The sequence below is a fragment of the Nesoenas mayeri genome (assembly GCF_963082525.1).
Source record: "Nesoenas mayeri genome assembly, chromosome: 15".
Taxonomy (NCBI): domain Eukaryota; kingdom Metazoa; phylum Chordata; class Aves; order Columbiformes; family Columbidae; genus Nesoenas; species Nesoenas mayeri.
The window spans coordinates 16,696,604-16,710,395 of NC_137559.1; the positions used below are offsets into that span (position 1 = coordinate 16,696,604).

At 42.1% G+C, this 13,792-nt stretch overlaps 1 protein-coding gene across 1 annotated transcript in view; it reads left to right on the forward strand.

Moving 5' to 3' along the window:
• SHISA9 (shisa family member 9) overlaps positions 1 to 11,315 on the forward strand; it is a 182,840-nt gene extending 171,525 nt beyond the window's left edge. Inside the window, exon 4 of the mRNA XM_080353861.1 lies at positions 10,623 to 11,315. Within this exon, the coding sequence (XP_080209987.1) occupies positions 10,623 to 10,993 (371 nt within the window). The 3' untranslated portion in view covers positions 10,994 to 11,315. The remainder of the gene's footprint in view (positions 1 to 10,622) is intronic.
• Positions 11,316 to 13,792: the final 2,477 nt, after the last annotated feature.

Here is a 13,792-nt window from a genome sequence, read left to right on the forward strand (position 1 = left end):
TGCTCAGCCAGCACAGCCTCGCTCCATCGCGGGTCACGGTGACTTGGGAGGATAAACACCATTGTTCCTGCTTCTTCCCGCAGCTTTCCATACTGGGGATGACATCATATGGTGTGTGATGTCCCTGGGGTCAGTCGGAGTCACCTGTCCCGGCTGTGTCCCCTCCCCGTGCCCCCAACCCACTCGCTGTGTGAGGAGCTGAAAAGCCGCTGACTGCTCAGCAACAAGTAAAACATCCCTGTGTTATCAACATCATCCTCACACTAAATCCAAACCACAGCAGCAGACCAGTCACTAGGAAGAAAATGAATGGCCTCTACCCTGGCCAAAAGCAGGACAGAAAGTATTGTTTCTTCAAGTGCCTCAGAATCTGCCTCCATGTGGACGACAGAACGTCAAACTATCTCATCCAAGTCTGTTTGTGACAGGAGCATTCAGGTTTGGCCTGGCAGTTTTCAGCAATCAGGAGGATTACTTTGTTGCAAGTCAAGTTTACTTAAGTAAACAAATAATACTTTTTTTTGTGTTTTAGCCAAATTCAAAAACTCAGAAGCTTGAATACTCTTCAGCTTTGTACACAGACCTATGTCAACAGCAATGTGAAGTTCAGCAGAATTACCCATGAATACCAATGAAGACCAGTAAGACAACTGATAGGAATGAATCTCTTATTAACAATACAATATAAATAGCAGCAGTTATCTGTCTGCTATTTTGGTTCTGCAAAGGATGTTCTAAAGACAGTAAATGTGGTTAAGAGAGAAATTACACCGATAAAAGCCACAGAGATCATTGCATTACTCCTACACATTCATACTATAATAACAAAGGGCTCGAGGCATGGAGGGAAGAAGAGCAATAACGCGATTTCTAATGCACACAGTTAATTTTTCCAGAAGTCCTTCCCCTCACAGCTTATTTGAAGAAGGATAAGAGGAAAAGAAAAACCTGATATACAGTAGTTATGATACTACAACATTAAAAAATAATCACCATGAAAATACCAGTCTGCTCCATCCTAATGGCAATATTAAGTGCAACGGGTCATTTTTCTAGCAGGAAGGTTCTAGGCTATGGGAGGGGCTCCTGCAGAACGTTCCTGTCCCTGGAAGGACCTGCCCCGGTGGGCAGGAACGTCTGCAGCTCGGAGCTGCTGGGGCTCATCTGCACCAGCGGCGGCTGCGGTCGCAGTTCCTGGGGAGCGCAGCACTGCGAGACGGCTGAAGCCTCGCGTGTGCGCTATTGAATATTCATTGACGTGAGCTTCGTTACTGATTTCTCCACGTGAGTCACCAACGCTTCTGCTGTGTGCGAAGGCTACTCAGTCCTGCTCGGTCCTGCTTTGCCATTGGGTTGGCCCCATCTGTGTGAAAACCTTAGACACCGATTTTCTTCTGACACTGCAAGTTTGACAATTGCCAGGGAACACTATTTCTTTTCAGTTTGACACACATCTCTGGTTTGGAAACCTCTGACAATTATGCACAAGACTTCAGTAATACAAATGCTGCACAGTCTAATAGGAGGGAGAGTGGAGGACAAAGAAAGGAGAAGAAAAAACCAGAAACGAATGTGTGCAAGTGGAATTATTTCTTATTTTTTTATTTTGCTTAATAACTGTATCTTTAAAAGGATTCCTTCTGGCAAAAAGAATAGAAAAAGATAACTTGCTAATAGAAACAACTTATGCCACAGCTAATTTTGGAAAACGAAATCAACTTCAATCCAGAATGATTGCTAAAAATTCTTTAAAATTATAGCAGTGAAGAAACAGATCAAATAAAAATAACTCCTGCAAAAAGATAGTTATTACATCACTGGGACATTTTTAATTTAACTGGTACAATTCAAAAAGCATTTAGGCCTCACTCCGTATTCAGAAGTAATAGTATAAATCTAGCATGACGCCAGTTGACAGACAGAAAAATGCAGGTTTATTTCAGTACTAAAAAGTCTTAATTTTATATTCAGAGACTTGAACTGCATCTTCTGTGTTCTCATGCAGCTTTCTGCATCACCACAACTACTATTCGTAGCTGATTTGTAGCTGGTTCAGACGTATGTTTAAGGGTTATAACCAGCTGCATTCTAAAAGAAACGAAAACATCTAATAAAAAGTATTAAAACTGAAAATGAAATTCGGCACATAGAAGAATGCCAACAGCCATGTGGGAAAAAATGAAATTAGGTTCACGCTAAGAGCAGTTATTACAAATAAATGTGGTCAGGAATGTAACAGCTTTTCCAGCCAACGTTAAATAAGATAAATTGACACCTTAAGGAAAAACAAACACACGTTTTCAGATGCCGAACCCGACTTCAGAACACGGTGCCATTTTCCCGAGGTGACCCGTCCCGTGCTGGCGGCCGCGCCAGGATCCCTGTCCTCAGCCAAACCCAAGGACCTCACTGACCAACAAGGTTACAGACAATTGCCCACTGCTGTTGATGCATGACAGCATTGCTGCAAACCTTTGTCACAATCAGATTTGTCCGCACTGATTTGGTTGAGAAGCATTAAGAACTCCCCAGTGAAAGAACGAGCAAGGTTCCCCAAGGAAGAAGTGCAAGAAGCCATTTAAGCAAATCTCCGAAGTATTAACCTCTTTGGCTTCGGACAGCGTCTGCAGAAAGCAAGCTAAACCCTCATTTCCTATAATCAGTTTATGCTGCAGTCATGCTTTATTCAGAATTTAAGCATGACAGCACGACACCTTAGAGAGCTTCTATTTCAAAAGGCAAGTTTTTACCATATATATAGGGTTTCCAGTAAAACTCAAACTGACAAATATGCCTAAATGAGATAAAATGAAATAAATATTTCACAGTAGAACTTTTCATATTTATTTGCCATTGTAGATGCCATGAAAGAACATGAGCTTGGAGGCCTTTAGGAAAAAAAAATAATGAGCAAACAGATTTACAGTTCCAGGACAGCCACTGGCTGCATTTTCAAAGAAAAGCCAGAGATTTGAATACATAATTCTCTCAGACTTCTTTCGCAGTTTTATCCATTGGTTCAAGGGTAGAACTGGCAATCTGATTTCCTTCTCAAGTTTATCATTCATTGCACGATACTGAACGAGCAATTTAACATCTTGATGCTTGAATTTAAAATGTTAAATCACTTGAGGACATAACCAAGTAGTGGGATCTTTGTCTATTTGCATGCAACAGATTTCAGGTCTCCTGAAAACATTTTCAGTTTTAATGTTAATTTAACATGATGTAGCCACCATTAGTTTCTAGGCTGACAGAACCTATTGATTCTGGTAAATCAGAAAAGCTGTGATTTTCTCACACAGGTCAGATACAAGTATTCTGCACATCATTGGCCTCTGCGCTGGGTACGATGTGTGTGTGTCTGGAGTATTTTGAACAAAACCAAATCATGCAGCGCTTTGCAAAACTGAACCACAAATATTGCCATTTAATGCTATGTAAATGAATGCAGTTGGTCTCCTGTGTTCAGGGATATATGAGGTCCCGCACACGATGTGCGATGCCCGAGGAGTTAATCAAATTCTGTCTCCATGTTCCCAGCCCAGCAGCAGCTTTCGCTGCCTGCGGTGGATCCAGAGACCAGCCCTGGGACTGGAGTTCTGCTTAACCAAGTCTAATTACATTCCTATCCTAAACCCTTCCTAATGTGTTTCAAAACCCAGAAATATTCTGGCCCCTTCAGCCTTTCAGAAACTGTCATGAAAGTAATTGATAGAAGAGGAGAAATGCTTGGGCCTACATATTTATGTTTCGTCATGTCTCATATCATGAAAATAGAATTTTATTTCAGCGGGAAAACAAAATGCACTCTTGTGTCTGGAGGTGGACAAGCTCTTTTCTAATGATGTCTGCAGAAGAAAAGTTGACATAGTATGCCTTTTCCTGCCTGATCTCTCTCCAGGTGATGACAAGAAATTACTAAATAGATAAAGTGGTAAAGGGGGCAACACAGAGCCACAAAAAGGAGGTTCTACCAAAATTATGAAAATAATTTATGTGCAGTTCTATGCACTATGCAGTTTTCTTTACCTCTATCAGTAACAGGGAACAAAAATCATTACAAAGAATCCAGACATAAAATACTATCTTCCTTTTCAGAATGTCTTAACCAAAGGCAAACTGGAGTTAGAAATTTGGAGGGAAGAAAGGTAAATATTTAGGACAGAAATCAATGCATTGCAGCCCACAGGCTGAATTCTGCTTTCTCAGAGCTCTATACAAGAGCGGAGAAGGAAGGATGCAAAAATGATTTTAAATGGCCTTTGCCCTTTCTTAGAATCTGGTGTGGTTTAAAATTGTGCCGCCATGGGCACAACTGTATCTATCACATCGCCCGACCCACCACGGGCTCTACCTGAACACAGTCGTGTCTACCTGCAACGCCTGGCTGTGTTCTGTTCTCCAACAGACTCCATGTTATACAAAGCAAATTGTCTCCCTGACACTTGGTGAACCCCTTCATTCAAAAGACGGGTCATTAGTTATTTGTTTTCTTGGACAGAACACACTTTTCAGTGAATTTATTGGATCCAATTCATACCTGGGGACAGCTAATCTGAACTCAGTCATTGCTAGTTTTTTCCCCTCACCCAAGAAAACACTTGTGTCAGTGTAGAAATGATAAATCTTTGATTTTCAGACAAACTCGTGCAAAAACTCTCACGTAGAGTTGGCTTGTATCTTGGAAGCCTTTGAACATATTGTCTGAGCTGCCAACTTAGGGAAGCAAATGAATAAGCAATCCCACATCCAGACTGGATCATCTAAAGCACCACCAAACACATCCTGGTACCTCCCGGGGCAACATTCTCGTGTTGTCTTTGAAGCAGGATTCATTACCCTTTTGGCTTTCCTTCATTTTTCACTTTCATTACTCAGAGAGAGAAAGAGAAGGTTCCTATAGCTTCAGGTAACCACACTAACGTCTCAGCAAAGTCATGGCTGTAGGAGAAGAGCCTTGTTATAAACTGCTAAATACTACAGAGGGATAGCTTCACTGTTACACAGAAAACACCTGCAAATAGGCATTTAGTGTATTTTAGCTGTTGTCTCGAGTGTCACTGGAGTCATTTCATTGCTATCCTGTTTCCCAGCACCTTCCATTGCCTCGCTTCCTCTATCTCTAAGCCCTAAATTTGAAATATAGTCAATATAGTCTCTTTGTGGCTAGAATAAAGCTCTGCATTTCACAAAATAGTTCTTAAAATATGTTCAGATAACAAACAATTCTGCGAAACATCTACTGAGAAACAGGGTTCCCTATGTATTTTTGTACCTTCTGACTGACTGCAAGCTCTGACTGAAGCTTTTTGAAACACCTTTAGAGCTTTCGTAAGGGCTCAGTCCTTTGTGGATTCTCCTTTCTTCCTTCAGAGATTTCTACCCTCTTATGGGTACCTGCTTTCTAAAAAACTGTAGGACATCATTATCTTTCAGGATTCCATGCTGTGAGAAGTGTTGCAAGAATCCAGAGCCATTTTATGGACCCGCAAAGATAAGCGGATTGTCAATGAGGGAAAGAATCAAAAATACTGTTTCAGAATTACCCAAGACCTCCTTATTCAGCTGTACTTTCTACACAGAAATGCCTGTAACTACTATATTTATAAGAAAAAGAAAACTTGACACAATGCTAATGTCTGTTTACATGACTTTTTATGCCAAAAGTGGTTACACAAACACCTCGAAAACTACTTAACTTTGGGAGCAGAACAATATTACATGGCTTTAGGGCCACCTCTCAGCACATATAATATACACTCAAATAAGCACACATTGAGAAATTCCAGACCTGTTACAGCCGCAAGCATTTTTGCCACTGATTTTCAAGAAAACACATTTTCATCCATGGTATTTACTCAATAAGCAACCCACTGGTTTACATGCTTCTGTTATATAACTGTAGATTATAAATAAACATGTGAAACTGCCAAGTTTGGTCATGGCTAAACATCAATCAGTGAAAGAACAAAGCTTGTCTCTGTTAGTGACAGATTTAGGCAGAATGGTGAAACTCAAATCAAAACGCACGATCAAAAGCCCATTTCCTTCTGGCCACCTCATCCCAACGAGCCCAAGCCCACCCAAGTTATTCTACACAATGCCAGGGCCTTGCTGTCCCAAGCAGCCTGGTTTCCAGCTCCTTTCAAAATCAAAATTCAAGGAATAAGGCAAGGGTCTCAATCCAAGACACTTGATGCAGATACTGGAAAAGTCAAGAGCAAAATCAGAGTGTTGTGGTCACTTTCTTTAGGGCATCATCATTGGACTCAGATAACAGGGAGGAGTGGAGTGATCCATCTTTTGGATGGTATGCTCATGGTTGTACAACTCTTCCAATCGAGTGGGATTGAAATCCCAGTCTCCATTCCCTGCCCAGCAAGGTGCATGGTCCCCCCCGCAATTCACATCCTGATCAACCTGTGCTGTGGAGCAGAAGAGAACTCAAGATTTATTAGTCTAGGAAGACAAAGGAAGAGAAAACATCTCTTTAGCCTAATAGTCAAGGTACTCGGCTGGGAGGGAGAAGTCCTGCGTTTGATCCTGACACTGTTTCTGTTTTTTTCAGCTCTTCATTTCATGCACAGCAGGAACAAAAGCCCAAGTTCTCCCTCTCCCAGGCACACGCTTTAGGTTGGAAAAAATTCATATTTCAACATTTTTTCCAGATGAACAGCTACAACAGTAACTAAATTTGTGGGTGCATTACCTTATAGGAGTAAAAGCCTTACAAAAATATTGAAACTGAGAACATTTTTATAATTAGCTGCCAAGACTGGAGGGAGGGAACACAAAGAATAACACTCAGAATTAAAGCCCTTCTTTTACTATTGTTCATTTGGCAATTTTGCAATTCTAATTCTTTACTCCTTTTGCAAACATGACAGTGATATCTTTAAATCCCATTTTGCTGATTTGTATAGAGAAGCCAATGGAAAAGGCACTCGAAAACTCAGTATACTCTGCGAATAGCAGTTAAACTTCATAACACTTAACTACCTCCTCCAGTGTCTTCACAGCTCATTTTACAGCTGGAGAAACAAAAGCAGAAGGGAAACTGAGTCCTGTACCCAGGGTCACATGATAAATGTGTCCTATAATGCTCAAATATCTCTTTGCATGTTTGAAGGGCACAAAATATTGCAAGGAGCTGGTTAAGAAGAAAAATGAACTTCCTGAGATTCACAGTTGATTTTTGAAGTAGTCAGCATCAGGATGCTATAAATACGCTTTTCTTGATAAAATATTTGTTACAAAACCATGTTCAATATCACATTTTGAATCTTCTCTGCTTTGAAAATCAGAAGTAAACCCCCTGTTTCTGCGCTGTCCTGGCATCAGGTCACAGCGGTGTTACAAACCCCGTCCTCTGGTTGCTGTGCAGGAACGAGGGCTGCTCAAGGCTTGCCACAAGCCCTTTTCCATCAGCTGAACAATTTGGTTTTATCTACGGGGGTTTTCTTGCTACAGTGGTGTTTTCCTGCCTCCCCACTTGTGCTACATGTACCTATATGTAAGGCTGCACGTGCATGCTGAAAGAAACCTGTTTTAAAGAGGTTAAAACATCAGATTAAGAGGCTGCCTTTCACTGTCAGCACTGAACTCCTAGGCACACATTCGCAGGCAAAACTCTGCAAACCATTATTTGATCAGGACAAACACAACCAGCAGCTCTCCCACACACAACACATTATCGGCCGTTCGTCACACGTTTGCCGCTTCCCGCTTGACTTTGCTGACAAGGATTTGCAGATCACAGCCTGGCTTGTCCTCTTCAAGCCCCGTTCCCAGAAAACAGTCAGGAAGACTCTACAAAAGGGACAACAGCCTAAATCAGTTAAAGCAACTTTAAAGTAACCATATTTGCAGAATCCATCATCTCACTTTCCATATGATCTTCTGTAAGAAATCAAAGACCTGACCATTTGACAGGTAGGACGGCACAAGCAGGAGCACAGTCTGTCTCACAGATGTGTCCCAGGCACAGTCTCTGGGAGGACTCACTTCTCTGTGAGGACCATCACTCTGGATGTGTTTGGAGATCTGAGTAATAGATCTGATGTCTGGCAAAATCCAGGGACCCAGGACCATTGCTACCAGCAGAAAAAGGTGTGAGGGAGATAAAAGGAGCCTGTTATGGCCTTTTTCATGTAGCCACACGAAAGAGAAAAATGGCATGAGGAATCAGGCAATGCAAATTGCTGCAATTTTTGGTCATTATTTACATAACTGTATCACCGTTATTTTTCTAAACAGAAGTAATTATTTACCTTGCAATTGATCATCAAGGTCTTGGTTGTATAAAACAAATTGCTGCAGTGTAACTACGATAAAATGAAAAGCACAAACTTACAACTTTACTCTATCCTTACATGACATCAGCTTAGTTTTTAATTTTTCTATGCAAATCAAACCAATTTAAATGTGAAATAGGCAGACAAATGTATCTATATTAGGAGCTGGACATAATTAACCACGCTGAATTTAAATCATATAAGCTAGCATGACTTTTCATATATAGACAAGTTCCCAGTCATAAGATGTAGAACCTGGCTCCCCTAACCAGCTGGCCTGCAGTGCCTTCGATGTAAACATTTATACAAAATAAATACTTGCCTCGATGTTCACAATGCTTTTCCCGCAACTGTTTTTCTCATTTACTGATAAGAGATTAATGAGATATTAGCCATACAGACTGCAATTCCCTCCTGGTTTTATTCAACTTGCATGCAATACTGTTTTGTGGCATTCAGTGAATATTAACACATCAAAAGGACAAGACACATTTAGAACTGGAAAAAGCTCCTCCAAGAAGAAATAGGTACAACTTCTTGACTATTCAGATGACAGATCTCCAAATGATACAACTCACCCCAAATCAAAGCAGAACTCCACAGGTACTCTTTGTGACACGTTACAGGTCTATCAGCAATTGCAGCTGCACATCCTGTACTGAAACTGGAACAGGCCATTATCTACATTCTGTCGTTTGTTTCAAACAAGACAGATGGAGATGGGTAAAGCATACAAAGCCTAATTTTACAGCACAGAGAAGAGCAATTACAGTATATTGTGAGGAAACACCCCTTTAAGGATAAAATTAAGGATTTAACAGCAAAGTCCAGTTACACAGTCATTATACAAAAAATGTCACGAGATGATAAACGGCAACCGCTTTTGGTAATGTTCCTCCCTGTTGAGGGGCCAGGACAAGGGGGGTGCAGAACCGAAGCCTGATCTTGAAGATTAATGTGGTGCTCATGGGGATTTCACCACCTTGCGTAAAGATTTGGTTCAGAACTGGAGAGGAGAAAACTCAGAGTGTAACAAAAGCCTCCGAGCCATAGAGAGAGAAAAAGAGGGGAAATAAACAGGAACAGTGCAGGGAATTAAAAACCTCCTCATCATGCAGGCAGGAGGAGCTGAGCTGCACAGACAGCTCCACATACGAGACTTGTGCAGAGAAGCCTTACCTGGCACAGCGTCAAGGGACAGGGACGGACCCAGCCAGGGCACAGCAAAAATCAAACCTGGGCTGCCACAGCCACATTCCAACCACATCACTGCTGATTAACACAACACCATGGTGGTTGATCTACAAATTTGGCACTATCTTAAACCAAAATCTAGACTTTCAAAGCGGGTAAATAAGCCCTGTTTGCATAAAAGGCAAGCTCTTAAAAAATGAAATTCAGCTAAGCTCCCCGCAAATCCCCGCTAGTCAGTCTCAAACTGAAGTGAGTTGCTGAGCTGCTGCAGAACGCCTTTAGCTTCCTGAGCACGGTTCATACTTTTAAGCAAGGCCAAATAAATGCCAGCAATAACAACAATCAAATTCGAGCAAAAGCATGCACTGGAAGACACTCGCCTAGGAAACTGCAGAGGGCAAAATCCTAATTTGAGAACTGCAATGCGGTGATTGTTGGCAGGGCTATTGCTGCTTTTCTTAGTGGCACTGGCCCCAGAAAATTATGTCAGAACCTGGAATTTAGGGTTTTCATTGTCTGTAAAATCACAGGGTAAACACCTAACCTTCAGCCAGCCGAAGTATTTTCAGCCCCATAAAGCATTAGTGAACTTCCAGCCATTCAGAAGAACAGATTCCAGTCTTCATTTTGCCCTAAGGCGTTATTAAACAGAAATGGGTCCACGTCATACACCGTTAGAGCTTAACCACTGGCTTGGTTAAACACCCGCGGGACACTTTGCATTTGAAGGGATTTGCTCTCACACAACAGCGCATCCCAAGATGCCCAAAGATTTCCAAGGAAGTCTGCATACTTCCTAAAATCCCTGTGCTATGTGAGATGAGTGGTAAGATAGGTAGGACCCATCCCCATGATGTAAATGTACAACCTGAGTAATTTGGGGCAGGGACAGTCTTTTGTTAAAGGGCAACAGGTTTTTGTCTGCCTATATGAAAACCCTAAGATAATAGTGTTCAAAAACATAGTACAGAGAGAAAGTAAGAGGTGGGAGGTGGCGTGGATTTCTCCTGATGTACCTGTCACTGGATCTGGTCCCCAGGTGTAACTGTGCATGACCTGCTGTAAACCGTGTAACATTTTTCTGGCGTCCAACTGACATTTTTTGTCCCCTCCCCTTCTGAATCCAAATAGCTGACAAAGTCAACGATGACTTCTACACCAAGCGCCGGCACCTGGCAGAGCTGGCCGCCAAGGGAAGCCTGCCGCTGCACCCCGTGCGCCTGGACGACGAGCGAGCGTACACCATCGACAGCGGCCTGACCAAGCAGAACGGGCAGAAATCCAGAATGGCCAAGATCCACACGCACCCGCTGGGCTACAACTCCCACTACAAGACCTGGGATCCCAACGACCAGTCGCTCAGACGGCAAGCCTACAGCAGCAAGGGCAAGCACGGCCTGGGGGACCCCACGTTGAGCGACCCGCTGACGACGCGCAGCCAGCACTACCTGGGCCCACAGCCATACTTCATCACCAACAGCAAGACAGAAGTAACTGTTTGAGTCTGATTTCCTCTTTTCTTTCTTTCTTTCTTTCTTTCTTTTTTTTTTTTTTTTTAAATGAAATCCTTTAAAAACCACATGGAAATCCACACACAACACAAACACTCGACTGAAAGGCAAAAAATAAATTTAAAAATATAAAACAAATTTGAAAAAAAAAAAGGGGAATGGAAAGAACTTCCACCTGGACACTCTTGGTATCCAGCCAACTGTGGGCCGAAGAGTGGGTTAATACCATGCAGCAATACACACTGAAGGCTGAATTATAAACTCCATTTGTATTTCACAATGGAACACAAACCCTTGTGACTAAATTTTTTTACTTGAAACTAATATCCATGATGAGAAGTAGCACAATCTAGGGAAACTTTATGTCTGCTTAAACATTTACACTATGTTCCTGCCTTGAGACAGAGGAAGAAAGAGAGGACGATATACTGTAATATATTATTTCAGAGAGAAATTTTGTATAAAACCTATTAACAATCACTAGACCTGTGAAAAGCCAAGAGCAAACATCTTGGTACAACCCCTAACATCTATTATTGTACTTTCACACCATCCTATAGAAAGCGCAAAAAATATATACACAATAAGGGATAAAGACTCTTTCACAAGAAATTTATGAAGACTGTTATGCATATGGGACCTTTCTGGCCGGTAGAGAATTCTGCAGGATGATAACAAACAGCAGAAGATTTTATTTCAGTTTACTTCATTTGATTTGAAAATTTTGGGAACCTCCAAAATCAGAAGAGACAAATCATGCGACACAGAAAGCTGCTGGGGGAATAAGGGCATCAGAATATTCCCTCTCAGTCCTCCTGTTTTCGGGCAGATAGTAAGAAATCTCACTTTGCAGACTGTCAAGACTTTTTCTTCACCTAAATGTTTTGCCTATCTTCAACTGCTTCAGACTGAAATTAAGCGTGGGTGGTGCCTTTTCTGTATTACTATTGTTCAATGATGGTCTTGTTTCTCCAAGTGACCCCTCTGTTCCTTTAAGCTATTTCCTCATGTTTTGGCAAGGGTGACAAGGGCTCTGCCCTGCTCAGCCTCCTTTGTCTGTTCTGAAGGGAAACTGGACGACATCTCCATGCCGTGGTTGCACAGCCAAGACTATTTAGTTAGCCCCTCCATTTTCCCAATTTAAACTTTTTCCCTCTAGTCTCTCATTTTGTATTTGCTTTTAGTCATGGTAGTTCCTCACAGTTTAACTAAATGTTATATGGTATATTGTCTCTATCATTTGGCTTTCTATTGTGACGTTCCCTCTTGGTGGACTATTTGGCGGAGGAGGCTAATGGACTAGCCTCAAACGTCAAAGAGATCTGGGTTTAAACTAAACAAACAATTGGACTCGTGGTCTTGATTGTGGTTCTGGTGAGCTGGATGCCTTGTTTGTACGAGTAAAACCGCTCTTGAATTGGGCACAGGTAGCAGACTTGCAGTCCTGGGCCTCCAAAGGCTCCGGAACGTCCGCAGAGAGCCGAGCAGAGCTGGGATGGGATGGCGGTGCGGCACCAGCCCCATGGCACGCAACGCGCTCAGTCTGGCACTTAAATCCCTGCCTTTCCCCCCAAACAAGTCGTTTGGCTAAACTCTAACTAGCTATCTTAGTACAGCTGCGTTCCTCTGGAGGACAGCGTTCCAGCTGTCAGTTCCTCTGGAGATTAGCTTTGGAAGAGCATGCAAGGAGGAGTGAGAACTGGTGTGTTGTAAGAAGAATTGGAAGTGGCATTTCTCGCTGTTCTCGACTAACTGGCAGTGTTTCTTCTTAGTCAGGATGCAAGGGCTAAGAGTTTGAGGTGTGGTTAAATGGAGAGACCATTTTTTTAGCTATACCAAGACTGATTTGCATCTTGAGAGCACCGGCATCTCTCCATAATCCTGCTGCTAAATTGTACAATCATTTGTTTTAAGACTATCAGAAGTGGACAAAGCCCACGGGAAAAATACTTTGCACACAACCCAGATTCTCCATTATCTTACTTTTATTCCTTTAATCTTTATTGCCTTCACAACTGGCTGACTTAATTTGACCCTTTATGGAATGTTGCTGTTAATCCATATGCTTCAGATACACATTACAGCTGCACTCTAATTCACACAGGTTTCGTGTAACTTGAGCATATTTTATGTGGAAATATTTTAGTAACTGTATGTTCTGTAAGTAAACCCGTGTTAATACTTGTTAACTACAGAGTTTATGATACCAATAATACTTCCTACAATAAAATGTTTGTTTGTTTTTTAAGAATGTTTATTTGTAAACATATGTATTCACTACATTAATATGAATTTCTTACCTGGCAATAAAACTGATTCTATGTGAATCCAACTTGATGGCTCATTCCTCAACTTGTATCATAGGGCCAATTTCTGAGTATTAACTGAGCTCCTGGCGCCTCCCACTGCAGGCAGCGGGGTTCATCTCAGCACTAATCAGGATCTGAGTGCCACTGGCAGCCTCATGAACAAGAGGTTCTTTGGAAAGCAGCTGTATGTGTTACATATGTGCAATGCCTGTTACAGACAGTGTCACATATTCAAAATACATAAAAGGTCACACATCTTGCAAACCTCCGTGTGCCCTGCGAGCCTCCAGGCACCACAGACACTTGGCACTTCATCAGTGAATTGCAGTTTGGGGAAGGGCAGAAAGGTGAAGCGGGCACAGGGCCGGCTCCTGGGGCGCACGAACACACGGGAGTTCTGCAGTCCCAGCCGCATCCCACCGGCGGAACTGGGCAGCGAGCACAGATGGAACACTAGTCAGTATCGCTTCAAAACTTTGAT